The 23,476-nt window shown below is 32.4% G+C and overlaps 1 protein-coding gene across 3 annotated transcripts; it reads right to left on the bottom strand.

Annotated features, from left to right (window-relative positions):
• Positions 1–1,092: 1,092 nt before the first annotated feature.
• Positions 1,093–15,790, bottom strand: LOC147398135 (mitogen-activated protein kinase 9-like). 3 transcript variants are annotated; one of them, XM_086447289.1, is made up of 12 exons: positions 13,227–13,566; positions 12,918–13,108; positions 12,059–12,467; positions 11,847–11,974; positions 11,692–11,751; positions 5,873–6,022; positions 4,961–5,116; positions 4,714–4,851; positions 4,543–4,616; positions 3,400–3,501; positions 3,032–3,293; positions 1,093–1,410 (listed from the first exon to the last, which is right to left on the bottom strand). In XM_086447289.1, the coding sequence occupies exons 2-12, from the start codon at positions 13,050–13,052 to the stop codon at positions 1,336–1,338; spliced, it is 1,689 nt and encodes a 562-aa protein (XP_086303415.1). In that variant the 5' UTR covers positions 13,053–13,108; positions 13,227–13,566; the 3' UTR covers positions 1,093–1,335. The 3 variants fall into 3 exon arrangements, with proteins under 3 accessions (XP_086303415.1, XP_086303414.1, XP_086303416.1); XM_086447288.1 differs by lacking the exons at positions 12,918–13,108; positions 13,227–13,566 and adding an exon at positions 15,283–15,785; XM_086447290.1 differs by lacking the exons at positions 1,093–1,410; positions 12,918–13,108; positions 13,227–13,566 and adding an exon at positions 15,283–15,790 and having other exon boundaries at positions 3,126–3,312.
• Positions 15,791–23,476: the final 7,686 nt, after the last annotated feature.

Here is a 23,476-nt window from a genome sequence, read left to right as displayed (position 1 = left end):
CGGTTCGATTATGTGAGAACCAAAACTGAACCAAATCAAACAGATTTTAGTTCGGTTTGATTCTATGGGTTGCCTGAAAAAAATATATATATATTTTTTAATAAAAATAATAATGATAGAAGAAATATAATATTATTTAAAAGAAAAATATAAATTTTTGATTGTTTTGTTGGAGATTCATCTTTTTTTTTAAAGTACTAATGATAGAAGTAATAAAATATTATTTAAAAGAAAAATGTGAAAATAATAATGATAGAAGTAATATAATACTATTTAAAAGAAAAATATTGGAAAAAGGTGAAAGTAATAATTATGGAAGTAATATAATATTATTCAAAAGGAATGTTTGATTGTTTCATAGGATCTCTACACCATTGCATACTATACATCCGGTTCTCGATTTGATTTGATTCTTTACAAAGCCTGAACTAAAAATCAAATCGAATCAATCGGTTCTTTATTTTGTTAACCCAAAATCAAATTGATAGTCGGTCCAAACCGATTCAAACTAGTCCAAAACTCACAATTTGTTTCGATTCTCGGTTTGAACCAGATTAAGTTGCACCCCTTATAATAACTAATATCATATCATTTCTTAATCAAATATGTGAGGGATAGTTGTGCCTCCTCAATAAATTTACTTTTAACCTTCAAATAAGAACGACGTGCAAACCATTTATATTTCTATAATACTAAAGAGGAAAAAAACCCATTTTTTTCCAGAGGCCGAGGGACATGGGAGAGCCAATTTAATTGATTTGAGACCAATTCCAATCCCCTGGTTTGAAGGAAAATGGTTGAAAATTCTAAAAGAACAATAAAAAAAATTCCAAAGAACGTGGATTGAAATAGTGAAAGCAGATATGAATGCACTTTAATAATAAAAGACATGACTCTTGACAATATTGAATGAACGAACATGCCTTATTTAACCAACCAAAAATCCCGTGATGAGGCTTTGATGATGATATTGTCTTGTAATCAGGATACACAGTTAATGGTCCAGGATTCGGCCAGTATGAGTGATGAAGGTCCATGCAATTGAGGCATATTATCAAAATACAACATAGAGCTCACATGGGGATGTTGAAATAAGTAAAGCCACTGAAAGATTTTACAAATTGAAAAAGAATTTCAACTAACACCAAATCCCAAAATCATAAATAGCAGCTAATTCAACAATGACAACAGTTCTTCTTTTATAATTTTTTTTAATTTGATTGTAATCATACAATAAACAAAAACAATAATATAGCTCTAACCATACCATATTTGATAGCTGTCTTCTATGTGAAATTTAGTGGATACAGGCAAAGCAAGAATTCAAGCTGAGAATCAGGCATATAGTGTTTCTAACTTCTGCGACAATCCATTGACTGCCTCATCATTTTGCTCTGGAATTGGTTCTTCCTGTGAAAAAATATATTAAACAATAGTTGGTCAACCCCAAGAGAGATCGGCACTAATATTATGGATAGATGCATTTCAGTTAAAAGATGTTGTTCTGTTATTACGAGTTCTATGATTCGCTTTCATCGTAGATGTTTACACATAATTTATTTCATTAAACAACAAAAGTGATGGTTTGGGTTGTTGATACCATTAAATATGGAAAAATTAGTGCCGCAAAAACCCTATTTTATGTTCATGAACATGCTATGAAGAGAGGTGAATCCCAGACCATCTTGTTATGATTCAGATGGTGTTGGAATCGCTAAACAGAAAACACTTCATGTAATAAAAGGGCTGGAAGTTTCTCATTTACAATTTGTGGATGACATAATCATTTTTTTTTTTCTTTCTTGTAAGGCTTTTTTTTTCTTTTATAGGTTAAAAAACTTTATTAAGGAGGGGTGGTCGAGATGACCAAAAACCCTGGAGGAAACACAAAGAGACTAAAAACAAGAAAGAAAGGAGTAAGATATTCGAGTTTGGACCAACTTTAAACATTACCCATCTTGCAGGTTTGCTTGGTTGCAAAGTTAAATCTCTCCCGTCCTCTTACTTAGGTCTTCCCTGGGAGTAGCTTATAGAAGCAAATCTATTTGAGACTCAAACACTGAGTGTATGTTCTTGGAAATCGAAATACATTTCTAAGGGAGGGGAAGTAACATTAGTCAAAGGTACTCTTTATCAACTATTCCAATCTATTTCTTACCTCTGTTCATTATGCCTAATAGATCATTAGAAATTTCTTATCAAATGACAAGGGAATAGAAATTATCAAAAAAATTCATCTTGTTAAGTGGAATCATATTTGTCTTCCTAGGAGAGATGAATCAGGCACTCCCTAGAAAATAGTTGTGGAGGTTTGGGGAGGAGATATATATCATAAAGAAGGAGATCATTAAGAAAAAATACGACAACCATATCTTTGGTTGGGAAAGTGAGTCAAAGCATATTGTTTACTGGTGTAGCCTTTGGAGAGGAATCCACAATATTCTTCTGGAGTTTAGACAAAAGATTGCTTTTAGAATAGGGAACGGATCAGTAAGTTTCAAGAAGATCACTGGTGCAGAGTTTTACCCCTCAGAAATCAATGTCCAAATTTCCTTAACATGTTGAGTGTATATTTTCCTCCAATCTCGGGTTTGTAATATGCCAGTTAAGCCCCATGACCCTCTTATATTCAAGGTTCCTCCCATCTCCAACAGATCGGTCTTTTGGAGTAGTTGGTTGGTTAACATGTTATCAGAGCGCTAGGTTCGTATAGGTCACGAGTTAGATTCTTTCCACCCTTATGAGTGAGCGGGAGTGTTCAGTGTATATTTTCCTCCGCTCTCGGGTGTGTCATACCCCACTTAAGCCCCATGACCATATTCATAGTTCTACCCCTCCAACAGATCGATCTTTTGGAGCAGTTGGTTGGTTAGAGTGACATACCTCAAAATCTGAAAGTGTTCCTTAAAGACTACCATATCATGTGTATAAAATTAAGATATGCACACTGATCACATTTATCTGTGATTTACAAGGACAGCAGAGAAACAAAACCAAGTTCAGAAGATCAGAATGGGAAAGAGAACTTTACCTCTGAATCTCTTCTCTCTTTGACAACTACACATTGTGAAGCACTGATGCTAGCACTCTTTAACAGGCTTCGGGCACTACAGTTAGGTCTGTTCATGCCATTCTGTACAGCTGTTGCATCCCAGTTCCCATTTTCTGATCCTTCATTTTGGTTCGATTTCCGTGGACTTTCAAGGGTTGAACGAGCAATAGACGCTGAAGTTCGCTTTTCGAAGTCCTTATTTTGGTCAGCAACCTCGTCCTTAGGTCCTAAGACCCTTTCTCTGAATTAAAAAGCAAGTACTAACATAAAAGATGCAAGATTAAATAAAATTAAAGAGTAAAACCATAAGAATATTGATGACAAACATTTGATATTTAATATTTTACCTAGGCAAAGAGGCATGCTGCCTCTGGAGTGGACTGCTTCTTTCACCTTTACCATAGTGCTCCTCAAGATGGGCAAATTGTCGCTTAAATCGATCAACTCCACTGTGTTGAAATAAAGAGAGAACGTTAATTGCAATCACAAACTACTATATAGGTCTTTGTAGAATCTTAGTGCTTGAAATCTTTCAAAGAAATTTAGTCAGCTTGCAAATAGGTTTCTTTCGTGAAAATATTTCATCTGGCGTGGAACAAACCTAGTTTTCGAAAACAATGGAAATAAGAAATGATCAAATAACCCTGAAAACAAACATAACACATCATGTTACAAGCTAAGTAAATTTAGCATGTGTAAAAACAAGTATTTTAGAAATACCCCTGTTAAATTGGTGATATTAGGTTTACCCCCTGCAAAATGCAAGATTAGGTTTACCCCCCTTGACTGTAAGTCAAGGTTGAGTTTTCTTGATGATTTAACAAAATTTTGATTTTTTTTTCCCCAAAATGCTCTTCAAATACTAAAATTACTAAATCAAAATTTCATAGTTTAATCATCAAGAAAAAGCAACATTGACTAACTGTCAAGGGGGGTCAACCTAATTTTGCATTTTGCAAGGGGGTATATCACCAATTTAACAGGCGGGTATTTCTAAAATACCCAAAAAGGTTATCTTAGAAAGACCCCCCTGTCAAATTGGTGATATTAGGTTTACCACCTTGCCTGCCTCATATTATCAGTTAGTTTTTAAGGCTTTACATTCAAAAGGTAAGTGGTGTTATGGTATACATTCATGATGGGATGGAAGATCTAGTGGTGAGACTGCATCCAAGGAGTACATGAGAGTACCATGTGGACTGCCTAGAATTTCATGTAAACCTTGACACATCGTAATCAAGAAAGCAAGCATATTCTAACATACAACATAATTAACAAAATTGCATTGTTGTAATAGTTTTAAAATTTAAATGCTATTAATGACCATGAAAGTCAAGACCTAAGCAACAGGAACCTTGATATTAACAAAAGCAATATAAGCCCTAACTGAGGTGTCGCTTATTTAGCTGAAAGAAATTATCTAGAACAACAAGTGAAAACTGAGAATGACAATAAACTTGGTTCATGAAAGAATGCAGTGAATGACTGACCTTGGGTACATGAAACTAGTTTGATCTGCTCCACGAAGATACTCTTGCAGCATCTGAGGATGATACTCCAATATCTGTTTACTTTTAAAAGAAAATCTATTATAAGTAAAAGTTTGACGTAGATGAAAGCAATAGTACCGTTATAGCAAGAACCAAGTTGTTCGGCCATACCTCTCTATAGATTAACTCCCTTACATCGTCTTTTGCCAATTTCCTCCTTTCAAACTCAAACTCAAGTTTTGAAATGGGTTGTGTTGACGGTTCACGATCCACATTTGCCAAACCCCGGAAGTATGGATCAGCTAGTGCCTGAAACAAAAAACGTAACCAATGAAATTGATAAGATTCTAGAGATTTTTCATTATGGCAACAGAAATTTATTTTGCATTTTTAATATCTCTCATTTATTAAATTTTACCTCTTCAGCAGATGGACGATCTTTTGGTTCAAATGCAAGCAGGCGCTCAAGTAAACGTAGAGCCAATGGATCTACATTAGGGAACTTCTGAGTGAAAGGAACTGCTGGCTTTTTCCGCATACTACTTAAATATCTTCTAGCTTTTTCATTTCGAATCTGGATGTTATGAAAGATTAAATCAATGAGAAAACATGGTACAAGAACAAAGTTTAGAACAGAGTAAGAAATCTGATACATGAAGCAAGTTTTGATAAAGTTAATAAAATAATTCTAAGAAGTATCATTTCTATACGCAATGTTGGAAGATTGTGCACCAACCATAATTCATTAGCCTAATGTTCTAAACTTTTTTCATGTTTCTCAGCACACATTTTCTATCAGCAACAGCAAGACAGTTGATTAATGGATATAAGAGAGAGACCATGGTTTAATTACTATTGTAAAGGTAATATAATAGCCATCATAACAATGATGACAGGAAGCCATTATAAATGTATGCTAAGGAATATTTTAGCCCATCGTGACCATTATTTTTTTTATAGGCAAGCAAGTAGTAGTCAGTAATTAGTTGGTTAAAGTGCGTTTTGAATCCAAGTCGTGGCATCAACACTCTCAAACTTGCGATTTTAAACAAACTGAAACCTTCTCCCAGCCATTTCTTGTTTGCAATAAAAGCAACTAGAACATATATGGAGGCCTTATTTTGATTTTTTTTTTCAAAATTAATGACCATTACAGTAGGAAATAACATTTTTTTATATCAACTTTCAAAGTTTATGTCGTATAGAGTAATTTTCAAAATTTATACAACACATGAACTGGATCGTTAAAACATGAAATCCAGCAGTCCGATATATATTTATCACTATAATACATATCCCAATGTTTGTGTGTCAGAGAGAGAAAGCAGACCCGTGCAGTGGATTCAGCGGAAGGGGTGCCTAGCAAATCAGTCATGAGATCCAATTGATGCACCACATTCTTCCCAGGGAACAGTGGTTTTCCAGTAAGCATTTCTGCAAATATGCATCCTATGCTCCAAATATCAATTGCAGGAGTGTACTGCAAAAGGAGAAACAAAAGCATAAGAAACTGGTCTTTGTAAATTCTCATCTACAATTATATTAAACACAATTCAATACTAATCTATAAACCAAATAAGTCATAAATGGAGTAGCTCACTGACAAATTGCTAAAAATAACCAGTAGTTTAGAATCGGTGAGACTAGATCCTGTTAGAGATCGCTTGCTAAGAATGAAAACATCCTTACCAACAGCTAGGTCATCAATTGCAATAAACAACAAATCCAAAATAAAATAAAAAGATTATGTGAAGCACATTATAATACCAAAATATTTCCATCTCCACAATGTCCGACAAGGAATTTAACCTATTATTATTTTATTTCAGTGAAAGCAATATTCATCTTGGGAAATATTTTGGTGAACAGTGAATTTCAACAAATTTTAAGCATAAAAATGCAAGATCTCGGTGAAAATATTTTGATCAGTAGTAAACTTTGAGTGAAAAACTCATTGTTGGAAAACAAAACTACTCTAAAAATATTCATAGAATTTATAAAACTTATAAACTTATTAATTTAATCTAAAAAATAACTTAGAAATCACACATAATAATAATGGACACAAATTAAAAAAAAAAGCACAAATATTCAATTACGATAAAAATAAATTATAAATAGTTGTATTTTAAGAATATTAGTATGCTTATTATATAGAATGCCCATATCATCTATGTTCTAATTATTTGAATATGATGAATTTTTTCATACATATTTTAAACATATATATATATAATAATGCATGAAATAAAACTTAAGAATTTCTTCATTAGACAAGTGTTTTACATATTAACTTATACGCAGTTAATTGTGACGTTATTATCCTCATTTCCATACATAATATTGTTGTTTTCCACACTTACATTGCATACGCATTATAGAACATTGTCAAAACTCATTTGCACTCTTCCCATGTTTTTTTGTTATTTTAATTTTATGGCTTATGAATGCGTTTTAAAATATATTTTGACATTTCTTGTAGTTTCGATAAAAACTCCTTGATATTTCCATAACATTTTTATAACCATTGTTTAACTTGCACTAAAGAAAAAAAAATTCCATTTCCAAGCTAATCAAAATAGGTATTGAAATCGAAATTCAAAACCGTGAATATAACTAATATTTAATATATATATATATATATATATACCTACAATTTTGATAAAAACTCATCGATACAATTTTGATAACAACTCATCGATATTCCCATCATTTTTATAACCATTTGTTTTATCTCGCACTATAAAAAAAAAATCCAAAAAAATTCCTTGTCCAGGCTAATCAAAATAGGTATTGAAATTGAAATTTAAAATAACAAAATATAACTAATACTCAAGATATTTGGATACTTCAATTTGAGCTTCCTCAGGTACATGCTTGGGCGGATGGGTTTTGGGGATAGATGAATTCACCCAATGGGTGATGATGTGTGTTTCTAATGTTTCGCTCTCCATTTTGATAAACGAGTCTCCAAATGATTTCTTCAGAAGCTCTAGGGGGTTGAGTTGAGACAAGGAGATCAGTTGTCTTTGTTCCTGTTTATTATCATCGCTGAAGCGCTTGATAGGATGGTAAACAAGACAATGACGAATGGTGATTTGGTGGTTTTTTTCCACAAGCCAGGGGGTTCCGACAAGGAGTCATCTCCAACTTGCAGAGGACTTATTAGTCTTTGCAGAGTAGTCCAAGAGAGAGTTGAGTGTTCTTGGGGGGATTCTTACTTGCTTTGAGGCCACTTCAGGTTTGGTTGTGAATCTCCACAACAGTAAAATGCTCGTTGTAGGGGAGGTCCCGAAGGTTCAATTGTTGATAGCTTTTTTGGGGTGCCAAGTAGGGGTTCTCCCTTCTGTTTACTTGGGATTGCCTCTTGGAGTGCCTTACAAGAGCAAGGCTATGTGGGATATGGTAGTAGAGAAAGTCAGTAGATGGATTCTCTCGTGGCAATCAAGATCCATGTTATCAATCAACCATTTTATTCGCGAAAAATTCACGAATTTTTTAATTTTTTTAATAAAAGTATTATTCTCTCGGATACTTGAGCGAAGGGGATGGTCTACAGGGTTCATAACTACTCCTCTTACTACAAGATGCTTACCTAGCCAATGCTTAGATCCGGCTCTACCCAAACTTTTGTGGTTCACCGCAGCATTACCCATTTGTCCAATTGTTGCTGAGCAGTTTTTGGATATCAAATCCCCAGATAGTAATTTTAATGTGGCCGATTTACCCTCTTTTGCAATCAGTTTTGCTACTCACCAGCTGCTTAGCTAATTGTCCACTCTTTTCAAAAAAAATTCACGTATTTTAACAAGAAAACGAATTTTTATGAATAGTGTAATATTTAGCAAAAAAATGACATTAAATTAAGTTATTAACAAAGCTCCACTCTCCTCCACCGGTTGGACTGCTCAATCACTCCATTGTCTCCACTCTCCAACAACCCCTTCAGGCAGGTCTCTATCTCACTCTCTCTTTGGTAAATCGATCAAAAGAAATTAAAAAATCAGACTTGAAAGCAACGAAAAAGTAGATTTGAAATCGTATCAATCTCTACAAGTTCGTAGAGAAGAACTGAAATCGAATCAATCTATATATGCAACTCTTTAGAATTTTTTTTATTGATTCTCTTTTTATATTTTTCTTTCTCTTAACAGCAAGAATAGGCACCTTTTCTTTCCCACTCTCATTCATTCGAGCTCAAGGGATGTTCCTATATTTTGTTGGATTTTTTTTAGTTTACTATGTTTTTTATTTTTTCGATGGTTGCTTGAGATCTAAGTTGTAATTTTTTTTAATTAAATTTAGATGTTTCTGCTTATTCAAGTCTTCTTGAGAAATTATATGATTAAGAATTTTACTAAAATATTGTAAATCTTTTATTAGATTTTTAGATTGGTAATTAAATCATTCTAATTCTTTGTTGAATTGCCTAAGTGGAGGAGGAATTAATTATTTTTTGGATTCTAATTTATTATATGTATGCCATGTATTCTAAATTCTAGAGTCATAGCTAACATTATTGAAAACTTCCTAACTTGAAAACCATTAGATAATGATAAGTATATTATTATAAAGGTTGACTCTCTTTCGAAATGTATCACATTATTTGTCTCCAAGTTTTTGATGTGGGGCGTATAAAATACATATAAAATATATACCACATATTTCTCGTTTGGCGAATGTTTGACTGTTGCAACCTAAAATCGAATAAAACTGGAATTTTTCACGTATCGAATTTTTGCAATATTTCGAATTGTTAACAAGGGTCAACATTTCTTTGTAAGGGAGGGAACTTACTCTCATAAAGAGTGTCTTGGCTAGTATCCTAATATATTTCTTGTCCCCCTTTTACGTTGCCTAAGAGTGTGGAGGTCAAGTTGGAGAAGTTGTTTCATGACTTCCTTTGGTACGACAAGGGAAGAGGAAGCACCATATGGTTAGTTGGAAAAAGGTGTGTCATCCAAAGGATTTGGATGATATGGTGGCCTTGGTATAAGAAGACTTTGTGTTATGAATTCAACATTATTAGGGAAGTAGCTATGGAGGTTTGGTGTAGAGGATGGTCATTGTAGCAAAATTTGGGGTTAACACCTATGGTTGAGAGAGTAGAAATTCTCGGTCTTCGTATGGGTGCGGCGTTTGGAAAGGGATTCTTAAGGTGTTGCCTGCTTTCCGTAAGAAGGTTCGTTTTAAGGTGGGATCCGGGAGGAGAGCTAGATTCTAAGAGGACACTTGGTGTAGGGAGTTCCCCCTCATGGTTAGGTTCTTGGGGTTTCTCGTTGTCTTCTAAAAAAAGGCTCCTGGTTGTTTCTTTCCTTAGGTTTGATGGGGGGAAGCAAGGGTGCAATCTTGCATTCAGAAGAAACGTCAATAATTGGAAGATGGATGGGGTACCAGGCTTACTAGATTGTCTTGACAATGTGTCAGTGTTAGAGGAGGCTAGGGACACTCATTCAAGAGTTTGAAGTCGCTTGAGGATTTTCTCACTTAGATCATTCTATGAGTCACTCATAAAAAAAAAATCATTCCGAGTCGATGGTCCAATCCATTTCTAGGCGTTATCATGTTAGAGCAGTTTGGGGTCAAAAGGTCCCTTCAAAGGTCTTTTTTTTTTCATCTGGTGTGCGCAAATGAGGAGAATATTGACATTGGATCAGCTTATTACGTGTGGTTTCAGAGGTCCCAATATGTGTTTGTGTATGCACGATGAGGAATGAGCTTATCATGTACTACTCCACTGTTTTTCTCTTGACATGTGTGGGGTCCTTCTTGGGTATATTTGGAGTGATGGGGTACCTACCAGGTTCAGTCCAGGCTCTTTTTGAATCTTGGGTTGATTTGTGCTACTCTTTCCATGAGGCTAAGAGAGTTTTTGGAGCCTTCTTCCATTTGCAAGATGTTGGGGGCTTTGGAACAAGTGTAACAGTTAATGTTTAGAAGGAAAGGAGGTGTCACTGGCCAATCTTTCATTGTCTATTCTTTGACATCTGTATTTTTGGTGTAAGATGTTTAAAGATTTTAGAGCTGTCTTCTTTCCTTTGAGGACTTTGCTGGTAGATGGAATGGGTTTGTAGAATTTCTATTCCATAGGTGTGCTCATTTCTTGTATCTTTTTTGTTGGTCATCACAACCACCTTATCAATAATTTTTTTTGCTTATAAAATTTGGTAATTGTTCAAAAATAATATTTTTTTTATAATTAACGACAAAGTCAACCCGAGTTTGATAATCTTACACATGATGCCCACCCAAGCTAATTGGCCTCGGATTCGATATGCCTTCTGGCCTTTTCTGTTTGATAGGTTAGATATGATGAATGTATCACTGAAACAGAACTATAGGAAGCCTTAAAGAGCTGATTGGAAAACATGCTTGACGAAAAGTGAAAAGGTAAACTATGTATATCAGAGCCTAACTTAAATTATTCAATGTCATATAAAATTACAAATAGTTTTAAAAGACCCAAGCAATAAAATAAGTTGGACGTCTCATTTTACTGTGTTGAAATGAGGCACGCTTAATGTGTCAAATGATTTTCTTCGTACATGTCTAGAAGTATTGTGACGTGTGTGTGTGTGTGTGTGTGTGTGTGTGTGTGTGTGTGAAAGAATCAAGTCACAATTACTTTGAAAGTTCAGTTGAAGATCACTCCCAAACAGACTGTTAGGAAGTCAAAAGTGAAAAATTATGTAAAAAGAATAAATTAAAGATTGGAATCATCAATCACTTAATCAAACAGATAAAATTTATTGTTTGATTTGTAAATTTTAACAAGATAGAAGTATAGGCTTACTATCAATTCAAGCTCCAATACAACAAAGAACAAATTACAGGGGAAAACGTAATGCATTTGTCACAAAATATACAACTGGTGTCGAATGATCTGTGCTGTCATTAACCAAACCAGCTAGATTAGCTATGTACTACATTGCCACACTAATTTTATGGATGCCAAAACAATCAAACTAAAAAGTTGAGTACACATAAACCCAAAAAATCACACAAGTATCACATATCCAGGATTAAGATGCGAAGGTATAAAAACTTGTCAAAACCAAGGAAGTAAAACCAAAGCATCTCCAAATTGATAGCTGAAGCAGAAACCAAAACAATAAACTATCCACATATTTAGAATAGAAATCAGCTTACTTTGGAGAAAAAAGATCCACAGAGTTCAGGAGCACGATACCAACGGGTCGCTACGTAATCCTTACAAAAATAAAATACAAGCAGCAAACATAGGTTAAGGACTTAAGTGTAATATAGCAAACATGCTGATTCTTTGCACAATAAGAGCCACATACAGTCCAGAAAATAGCTGATGGGGCGTCATTAAATGATACACGAGCAAGCCCAAAATCACAAATCTTCAATTTGCAGTCAGCATTAGCAAGGATATTTTTTGGCTTTAAATCTCGATGGAACACATTTGCTGCAAGCAATCAAGAAAAGTTCATCAATCATCAGTGAGGAGATAAAAGCCTAAAAATAAGATTGTAACAAAAGAAATATTAACCTGTATGTATATATTTTAGAGCTCGGAGAAGCTGGTACAAGAAAAACTGATAATGTTCAGGAGTGAGATCATCATTTGCCTTAATCACTTGGTGAAGGTCAGATTCCATTAACTCAAAAACAACATATATATCTTTAAATTCTCTTCGAGATGGAGGGAGCATTATATGCCTTATTTCTACAATATCTGGATGGCGGAGCAGCCGAAGGAGCTTAATTTCTCTCAGAATGCGTGTAGCATCAGAAACATGTTCAAAAACATCATTGATCTTCTTAATTGCTACCCTCTCTCCAGTGTGGGTGTCAACTGCAGACCCAACAACACCATAACTTCCTTTACCAATGACCTCTTGAATTTGGTATTGACTTGCCTCACCATACTCCGTGAAGAATTCTGTATCAAGCGTGGTCTGAGTAAAACCAAACGGTTGTTAGTAACCTTAGCTAACACATAAACCAATTTATCAAGAAAGAAAATAATTGAACCTCATTTCATTAAGTTGAGCTTCATTTTCTTAAAAGACCGTAACAAGTTTCTTAGGAAAGAAACATCACATCAAACTTCAAAGCCATAAATCTCATGCCACTCAAGCTAGAACCATGTTTATTAGACTCGAGATGGGAAAGTAAAATAATAAATAAAATAAAATAAAAGCATTTGCAATCTCTATCAGAGTCAGTTAGAGGTTCAAGGCCTTGAAACCTTCATACAAAGATGTGGTGAAATGGAGGTGTTGGACGGACTCAGGTCAAGCTTCAGTTATCTTCATAGAATTCCCTTTTGGTAGGTATGTTTTTTAATGCAAAACCAACATTGAGGTACTTCTAACAATGTATCTAAATGTTGGAGAACCTCTCACCAGGTTAAGGTCAAAAGGCTTGTTGGTTGGTTTATTGTTGTTTATTCTTCCATTAAAATGGAACTTAAACAACCTACTTGAGCTACCGATCGATCTTTGGAACCCAAGAGTGTGATGCTTGTTCTTCCATAGCATCCAGCCTATGATGGGTTAACATCTTTAGATTGTATGTGCATGATTGGAGAGGAATTCTGCGATGTTCAATGACCACATGTAGCGATTTTGTACAAGTTGATGAGAGATCCATTTCATGTAGAAGATAAATTTACGTGAGAATCTTGATTCAAAGCAAGATCGTTCATAATATACCTAGTGAGATTCCTGTGGAGGTGAAGGGGAAAATCTCCATTCAAAAAGTGAGTTGAATATGAAGAGCTGATGTTACAGATGAATTTGACTTCTGTAGCAGCAAACGGCCTTGGCGAGCCAGACCTTGAAAGATTGGAAAATCTTCTGGCGCACATAAGACACTTTGCATTGCCCATAAGACACTTGTACAAAAATTAACAATTTCATGTTCCAATGTTTAAAATACAAATCCAAATATGAAACTGTTTAAAACTGAACCATGTCCATAGCTTTCCAGGTTTCAATCCCGACAAAAACCAACACTTACTTGCTTGAAGAAACAGGAGAATAGATTTGGTGTAAAGAGAGAAATAAAAAATAGAAAAATAGTGGAACAAGAAGCAGCAGCCGCAATACCTGCTAGAATTACAATATATATAGTTAAGGACCTTTATGTAGATTTTTTTTTTTAATATTGATAAGTACAGATAAATTTTATGAAAAAGGGAGGTCTGGATGACCAGGCCGAGAAATTACAACAAACAGACTAAAACACCACCCAAAACAACAGCAACTACCCCTCACCTAGATTAGACACCCTCTCCCATCTAACAAGAAAATCATCAAAGAAAAGAACTTTATAATTATAAGAATAATGATTTTCTGACGTCCCCCTCTGACATACGCCCCCATCACAGAACCATAGATCATTTACCTTGGGATTCACAGAACCATAAATCTTTTTTCTTGTGTATCCTGAGGTAAATGATATATGGTTATGTGATGGGGGCATATGTCAGAGGGGGGCGTCAGATTATTATGACTCAAATTATAATAAATACTATGTAACGAGACAACGAAAATAAACTAAAAAAGAAAAAATATATGATAGTAGACATAAGACATACTTACTTATACTTTACTCAAAAGGTGCAATTTGTGAATAAGCTTGGTCAATGCCACTTAAAGGCGTAAGCCTCAAAAGGAAAACACCCTTCCCTCAAAGACTAAAGGCATTTTGTGAGAACCTAACTCAGGGACAAGCCTTAAGGCATATAAGATTTCAATGCCTTTGAAAACATGACTCGCGAGTTTGTACCACCAAGACAAAATGAGGTAACCTGAGACTAACTAAGACATCTGGAAAATTAAGAAATGCAATATTTTTCCTAAATGTTTATTATCACTTTGGTAAAAATTAAAAATAAAAAAAAGAAAAGGAGTCTGGCAAAGACAACCAACAGATAAACAAGAAGCCAAAATTTAAGATTACACTTAGAAATGAATATAAGAAAACCTAAGGCTGAGCAAATACCACAAACATCTGTTTTTTTTGTTGATCGATCAAATACCACAAACATCTAAATAATAATTAATCAAATTTCACTGAATCCAAGAAATCAAGACAGGAAAGCTAAAGTAGAAATGGCCAAAAGTTGAATGGGATAACAATTCTAAATAGAAATGGTCCTACATTAGACGATTTATTAATGGATTAATCCGAGAGAATGAAAAAAAAAACCTGTCATAAATACAAACAAATCAAAAAGTCCTATGGGCCTAGAAGATTAAAACAACTCAAAGTGGTTAAAAGAGAGAAAAGTAAATCAACAAAAAAATATAGTTTTTTAGAAAGACCTGGTTGTTGTTCGTCAAAAGGATTACTTGAGTTGACAGAGAGAGAGAATGGAACCTATTCTCTTCATCAATTAGATCGAAAACAACGAGATCAAAGTCAAACGCGATCCACAGAGAACATGGAAATAAATAAAATAAATATATAATGAGATCAAAAAAATCCGAATTATCGGTTCAACAAAACTCATCAAGGATGAAACAAACAAACAAAATAAGTGACTTATTTCGAGAAAAATCAGAAATTTAATATAGAACCTAAAAAGGACGTAATCTAACAGAAAAACAAACAAATCAAGACAAACGATCCAAATAAATTAAGAAAAAGACAAATTAAAAACAGCGAGAAAAAATCAAATCAACTGATCTCTCACTATCAAATCTTATCTTCTCAAATAAATCAGACACTGTAAGAGAAAGAGATTTCAAGAAAAGCAGTGACCTTTTTATGAGAATCAATGGTGGTCATTATGTTTAATCGTTTAGGAACTTTGATGAATTTCAAACCAGAGAAATCAAAGTCTTCGATGATCTTAAGCTCCTCTTGATCTTCTGAAATTGTTCTTGTTGTTTCTCCGTCTTCTTCTTCGATTACAAATTCATGATTGGTGCTTTTGTTGTTGTTGTTGCTGTTGAGTTTATGATGATTGGTAATAACCGATGAAGATGAAGATGAAGATGATGAACGACGTTGAAACCAGCGACGAACGCCATCCACGAGAGTTCCTCCCCCCATATGCCACGAAAGATCGTTGAATCACAGCCAATCGGTCTCAGCATTGCCCGCGTAATCTTCCCTACTTTCTCTCCCGACTACACACCTCTCTCTCTCTCTCTCTCTCTCTCTCTCTCTTCTCAGTCAAGATTCGACACTTGAGATATTGAAGAAAGAGAAAAACAGGGCGATCGATCCTTTTTATCGGGGAATGGTCCGTATTTCATCATCTCTGTAGCTTGGTAATGAAGTCTGAGTGTTTTAGATGTACCCCCTCTATGTTTTGGAGAATATGTGCGATACCCTCCTATGTCTTAAAACTGTTGACATGGTCCTTTGAACTTAGTCTTTTGTAATAGACCAGTAGAAAATTACATGAATATGTCTCCTTCTTCAACCATAAACTTTGGGGGTAGTTAGATTCAGAAGAATATTTGAGTTACATCTTATATTTTCAAACTTATGACATGTCCCTTTGAAGTCAGTGTCTTGTGATAGACTAACTAAAATGACTTGAATGTCCTCACTTAATGAACTTTGGGTTTTTTAGATACTACCTTATACATTTTGGATAAGAGTTATGATAATCTAACTACCCCACATGACATACTCAATTGACTACGTGATGTGACAAGTTCGGAAATTGTAGATTTGTTCTTCTCAGGATACATGGTTCCCTCGAAATACATTTTTAATGAGGAAGTGCACTCGTGTATCTCAAGGAACGTAGATTTACAGTTTTTGAACTTGTCATTTCAACGTAGTCGATTGACTTTGCCACGTGGGGTAGTCGGATTATCACAATTTTTTGAAGAATATGTGAGATACCAGTATGTTCTCACTAATGCAATATCTTTGAACTCGGTCTTCTATGATAGATTTAAAAAAAAAAAAAAAATACTTGAATGCCCTTGTCTTCAAGGAATAACGTAAATTCTGTGATTTTTTTTTCTTACAAGCAATTGTCTTTAAACCCTAATTTCTTTATTTTCAAAATCAATTATCTTCAATATTAAGAGCCTATACATTTTAATTTTTAAATTTCAAGACAAGATAAGATTTTTGAAAAAATAGAAAATTATAATTTTTAATATCAAAATCAAAGATTTTTTTGTAGATGGTCAAGGAGATGTCAAAAACGATGGATTGAGGATAAGGTAAAAGAGATTAAAAGAAATTTACTTAAGAGCCATAAAATAAGGGTTTCTTTTTTCTTTTCTTTTTTTATTGAGTTTATAGATAAAGATAGTTAGGTCATTTAATATTATTCTTTAAGAGAAGGTCGAGATCAAGCAACTCGGGAGTGGGTACCTCAATTATTCACTAAAATGGAGAGGGTTGTCTAAATCACCCAATAACAAGTTTTGAGGAATCTTCTAGTGTCCAACGTCGTTGGACACTATATGTCCAGCAACGCTTTAGTTGAAGGAAAGATAAATGGGAATTAGTTTTGAAAGTGAGATTTTTTGTCACTGTTTGGCCAACCTATTGGACCTACGCAAAAAAGTTATCCGAAGATGTTATCCAAGATTTCTTTTGTTTTTTTGGGTGATTTAGGCATGACTCCTTCAGCTTTGGTAAATATTTGAGATACCCTTATGTTTTCAAGTTGATGAATATCCCTTGACCTCAGTCTTTCTTTTTTCATATAGATTAATGGAAAGTGACTCTTATGCCCTCATCATCTTCAACCTGTAGTCAAAATCATTTATCTTTCTTTCCAAAACCAATTTTGTCCTACATAATAAATTATTTTTAATATATTTTTAATGCATATTCAATCCATCATTTTCAACATTGTCTTAATTCTTTGTAAAAAAACCATTAATTTTTCCATCTAGAATTTTATCACTTACTCCAACAATCTTATTTTGCTCTTGAAGGTTGAAGTAGATAAATCTTAAGGTTGGAAATATTTGAAAAATAATAATCATAATAATTGAAAATTATAAAGTGAGGTGAAATTTTTTACCCCAAAGATTGAAGATGACTAATCTCCAAGATATGAGAAATGTTTGACAAATTATATGAGAAGCATTGGTGAATAATTCAGTCACTATTTTACCAACACGATGATCATGGTCTCCAAACATCTGTCCATTGGAATGTAACATTTTATATAAAAAGAGTCATCTTAAAGTGACTAAACAATACACTATGTTTCACATTGTGCTGACGTAAAGGTGCGCCCAGAATCATAGATAATTGTACTTGTATCTCGAGAAAAACATCTATGGCTTTGTACGCACCTCCACCTCGACATGATGTGAAATGCAGTGTCCTAGAACAGTCACTTGAGCATTTTCCATATATAAAATATTAACCAAAAGAAAAATAATAATTGAAAATAAACATCTTAATTTCTTTAACTTTAAATCAACCCTTGGTAGCTCAAGTAAGTTATAATGGATTGAAATTCTATGAGGATGGTCTCCAAGATAAGAATGATACATAATATGATATAAGAATATGGGCCTCAAGTGCAAAGTACAAATAAAGTCTAAGAATTAAAGGAGATCGCTTGTTAATTTTGTGGCAATAGAGAATCTCGACTTCAAAAGCCATGATGTAGCTTAAATTAAATGACTAGGGCCCCTGGCAGCAAGTAGCATATTTTAGTAGGACCGTCAGGGTGTCCACCAAAGCCATTGGTAGAGTCACTTCAACGGTCATATTTTCGATAGTTGAACTATCGACATCCCCCAGTAGGTCCTGAAAAACTCTCAAATGTGTATAAAATTCATCATTTGAGTTCATTTCTAGGTTGGATCAATCCTAAAGAATTTGTACTCTCCCCTCCCCCTTCTTAGAAAGTATTTTCTACAACATTGGAGGATCATGTTTTAGTTGAATGCATCATCAACTCAAGCAACCTCCATGAGAGTCTAGCATTATATGAGCCTTCCCTCAACCTATCTTAATCTCTTATTTGATCTCATTTCAACCATCAAACATTTCCTTGCACACACATTGGTACATTCATGGAACAAGGAGAAAAAATAGAAGATATAAGGAATAATCACAAGGAACCAACGAACTTGAAAGCTTGATTGAATATTTAACTGTCAAGACGTACTTGTGAGCTCAAGGACTCGAAAAACTCAAAATCGTCATTAACAAACCTTAAAGTGTTGAGTGAGTTCTTTTTTATTTTATTCTATATTTTCAAAATCTTGAATGTGATTACTTGGTTTAGCCTTCAAAAATCAAGTTTTTGTTAAAATCATAGAAGTTCGTATGTTTTCGAGGTACAAAACTGACAACATTTTGAGATGATGCGTTTCTCTCGACCTTAAGATTTTAGAATTTAGCATAGGTATAAAAATTCTATGTAGGATTCGAGGAGAATCATAACTCTCATTAATTAGTAAACATCAAAATCTTTACTAATGTGACCTTGGAAGTAAATGTAGGCATTTTGTCGAACCACTATAAAATTGCTTATTTTGTCTTTGTGAAAATGCATCTATCAATTTATAATTAGATGAATGTATGTCATTAATGGATATTATACTTTGTATGACATGCCATAAATGTTTAGACTCTTAGTAAACCTCAATTGCATTACAAACTAAAGATACATTATGAGAATAAATGTCGGTACATTATTTTATGTCTCATGTATGTTTTATGATTTTGTAATTTACACTTGAATATCATGAGATGCTTTATATGCTGAATAGGTAAATCTTATATGAATGGGCCATTGAATGATATGACGAAATGAATGTTTTTATTTCAAGTGTATTTTCATTAAATACAAATTAGAGACATGAGTGCAAAATCGATGTTAGGTAAATAACCTATAACACATAGTCAAATTATCAATCTAAGTTAAAATTGTATACATAAAAAAAAAAATTTAATTATCCTATTCACCCTCCTTTAGAACTAAACACGGTACGAAGCTCGAAATTTGTAGAAACAATGTTGAATATTATTATCCTTTATTAATATTCATGATGACATGTATCACTTTAAGATATTTTATTTTGAATTTTATCCACTTTGTTGAATATATTATCTTTTGTTTGATAATTTAATTACTAATCCAAATAGCTAAGTAGGATATACATGTTATTAGTATTTTGTCGGTTATAAAGAAAATGTTTAATCCATTAGCTAATACAACTCTTAGTGTTGCATCTGCTTTTTCATCTGTGATTGATAATAATTTTAATGATGATGAACATACAAATAATATAATTCTAGATTTCGATACTATAAAGGAGACAACATCCTTAAAAATTAAAAGTCGAAAAAGAAGATCAAATGTATGGTTAAAATTTGATGAAAAGAAGTTGGGAGATAGGAGCATTCAAGAAATTTGTATATATTGTAAGAGGGCATTTGACGGTTCTAGTTCAAAGGGAACTACACATTTAATGTATCATACAAAGACTTGTATGAGAAGATCAAATAAAGATATCAAACAACAATTATTGTCGGTTACAAAATCTAACAGAGAACCCACAAAATTGACAAATTGAGAAGTATGATCCTAAAAAATATATAATAGATTTTACGTAAATGATTGTGAAGCATGATTACTCCTTCAATATTTGTAAGCATGAGTATTTTCAATTATTCGTCAATGGCAGTAATCCCATGATCAAGTTCTATTCCAAAAATACAAGACGGGTTGATTTAATGAAAGTTTATAACAAAGTGAAAACTGAATTACAAGACTTACTTGATTAATTACCTTCTCGATATAGTCTCACAATAGATCAATAGACATCTGATCATTAAGAACTCAATTATTCTTGCATGACTTACCATTACATAAATAATAATTAGATACTAAATAAGAAAATCATATCTTATAAGTTAATTCAAGATTTTCATTCTAACAAAGTTTTGAATAGATTTATTAAAACAAAAGTATTAGATTGAAATATTGATAAAAGGATATTTCAATCATAGTCGATAATGCGTTTAATAACTGTATAATGGCAAAACACCTCAAAGGTTGATTATGTTTCAAAAGGATGTTATCATTAATGGCGATTTGTTTCATATAAAATGTAGTGCTCACAAACTTAATTATTCAAGATGAGTTAAAAGAGATTGATGGAATTTGAATAAGATTTTAAAGTGTAAAGTTCGTAAAATCTTTCGCATTTAAATATTAAAAAATTTCAAATGCATTGACCCATACTAGGTTGACTGGAAAAGGGGTGTCTAAGGATGTATCAAATAGAGAGAATTATATCTATTTGATGCTTAACAGTGCTTTGATCGTATGTTCAGTATATAAACGATTAGTAGAGTTGGCTTCTGATTATAAATGTTTACCATCTTTAAAGGAATGAGAAGTAGGGAGAATTATTTGTATTGTTTGAAAATATTATATGATACTACGTTTCATTTCTTATGAGTCAAATATTCAATATTTATGATAGCAATGATTTGTCTTTGAGTATGATTATGTACGTCAAATAACTTTTAAAATGATTGAAATTTTTTATAAGTATTGGAGTAATAACAATTTGTTGATGAGCATTGATGTTGTCCTTGATCGATGTTGTAAAATAAAATACATTGAATTTGTGATTTTTAAGATTTATGGGAAAGATGCTGACATACATATAAAGAAAGTTAAGGAATCAATGAATGTATTATACTCCAAATATGTTATTTTAGATGATTTTTTTATTGATCTAACTAGTGGTTCGATCGAAGGTGATTTGAGTATAGTTGGTAATAGAAGTTCTAATATTAAGAATTTAAGGATGTATGAAGAATTCAAAAAATTTATTCAGAAACGTTCTCAAATTCAAAATAACAAATTGAATAAATATCTAGATGAAGGCTTATTTTCACTGGGTGAAGATGATAATAATTTTGATATATTACTTTGGTGAAAAAATAATAGTCCAAAATTTTTCACACTTGCAAGAATGGCTCGTAACATTTTGACGTTATAATATCCGTTGTAGTATCGGAATCAGTATTTAGTAATAGGGGTAGAATAATTATTGAATCTCATTTTTTGTTAAGTCCCAAAGTTGTGAATGTCTTGGTTTGCGTAAAAGATTAATTATCATCCTTTAAGGGTAAATATAATTATTGTATTTTATTGTACATATCCTTCTTACTAATTTTTTTCAGATATTATTAATTTGATTGATTGAGTTACGTAGTTATGGATCCATATGAATTTTTTATTTTAATATTTTAAATTTTTTAACATTATGTGTTTTTTATTTAAAGATGTTTCAATATGATTGTAATATTTAAACATATATTTTTTATGGTGGTAGATGAATTATTTTTGGTATTTCTTTTATTTATTCATTTCAATATTTTAAATAACATTCTTTTGTTAGCTTTTGTCATCATCTTTCTAAATCACGATGAGTTTAACACATCATCAGAAAGAGGTATGTGAATTCTACACACCATTGAATGAAATTCTATTATTTTTGTGAGATAATTTTAATAAAGTTATTCTATACTTTATTCTTTGTAAATCATTTATTTAGAATTAATGTAGTTTTTTATTTTTTTTTCTCTCCTATTTTTGTTGACATATTATTTTCTTAAATATTAAATAATTATAATTTTTCCTATTAATTATATCTTTTAATGGCTAGTAATTATGGTATGTAGGATGTGGATGATGATGTGACTCAATATAAAAAATGTTTGATTTGAAAGAATTGATTTTTTTTTACTTATTGTTGTTCTAGTAGATTTGACTTTATTTTTTTGTATCCCCCTCCCAAGTTCTTGTTCAAAATGCAAACTATGAAAAATTTGACGGGGGTATGGATTATTATTTGGGACACGCAAAACTTGTTATCTCAAAATTCTATTATAAGCAAGTCCTTTTATTTTATTTTTAATTTTAGTTTTAGTTTTGAAAATTCTCTTAATGTTCGTTATAATGCAGTTTGTTATGCCTTTAATATTTTTGATCATACGAAAATTTCATTATTATTTTTTTCTTTCATAAATAAAGACTTATGACTAGTAATTATAGATTGTTCAAGAAAGTTCATCCGAGTTAAAAAACTTGATTTATTTTTTTTACTTTCCAAGATAACACAACATTTTAAATCATGCTCAAACTATATTATTTGATACTTTAACATATGCACAATTGCAATGATGCCTGTTGTTTGTTGCTTACAGTCTGATGGGATATTGTTGAAATCGTTAAAGAGGCTTCAATTGATGGAATTCTCTTTCGAGACTCTCAAGGTTCAAATTATAATCTAATATATATGTTACTTATAGTTAATCCCCAACTAATTAAAAAATTTGTATATTTTTTTAATTAATTTCATTTTGATTCTAATATAATGAATACTTCTTTTCATGCATAATAGAGTTCTTTTTAATTAATTTTCTGATGATTTAATTTTTAAGATACAGAGATTGAAAAAGTTATTAACTCTCTCTGAAAGAAGCACAAATTATAACAGATTTATAATATTTTTGGGACTCTTATCATGTATGATCAAATAAAATATATGATCTTATTATCACTTTAATTAATTAATAGGTTATACATGCCATGATACTTAATTTAATGAACTATATTAGCTAATTAGCAAACTCTGCTTTTGTTTATTAATTCATTTTTTTAAATTCTTGAGTTGTTATTGATGACCAACTTTATATTTGAATATTGCAGTGAGTGGAAGAAAGTGGTAGATGAATGGATCAATGCTACACCAATTATTATATCAGATTTTATTATCGATTCTACTAATAAAATCTTATCTGTTGTTGATAAAAATGAGATTTCTAATTGTCAAAATTACTTATAATATGAAAAAAAAAACTTCCTGATACTACAAAACTCTCTCAGCTTAATGTAGTAGGAATCATAGTTTTTCTTCAAATATTAATTATAATTATTCAAAGTATAAATTTATGACTAAATTTTATTTCTATTGTGTGTGATCAT

The sequence above is a fragment of the Akebia trifoliata genome, chromosome 7 (genome assembly GCF_017979445.1).
Source record: "Akebia trifoliata isolate Shusen 1 chromosome 7, ASM1797944v1, whole genome shotgun sequence".
Classification (NCBI taxonomy): Eukaryota; Viridiplantae; Streptophyta; class Magnoliopsida; order Ranunculales; family Lardizabalaceae; genus Akebia; species Akebia trifoliata.
The sequence above is the reverse complement of the archived record's forward strand: the minus strand, read 5'-3'. Positions and strand labels throughout refer to the sequence as shown.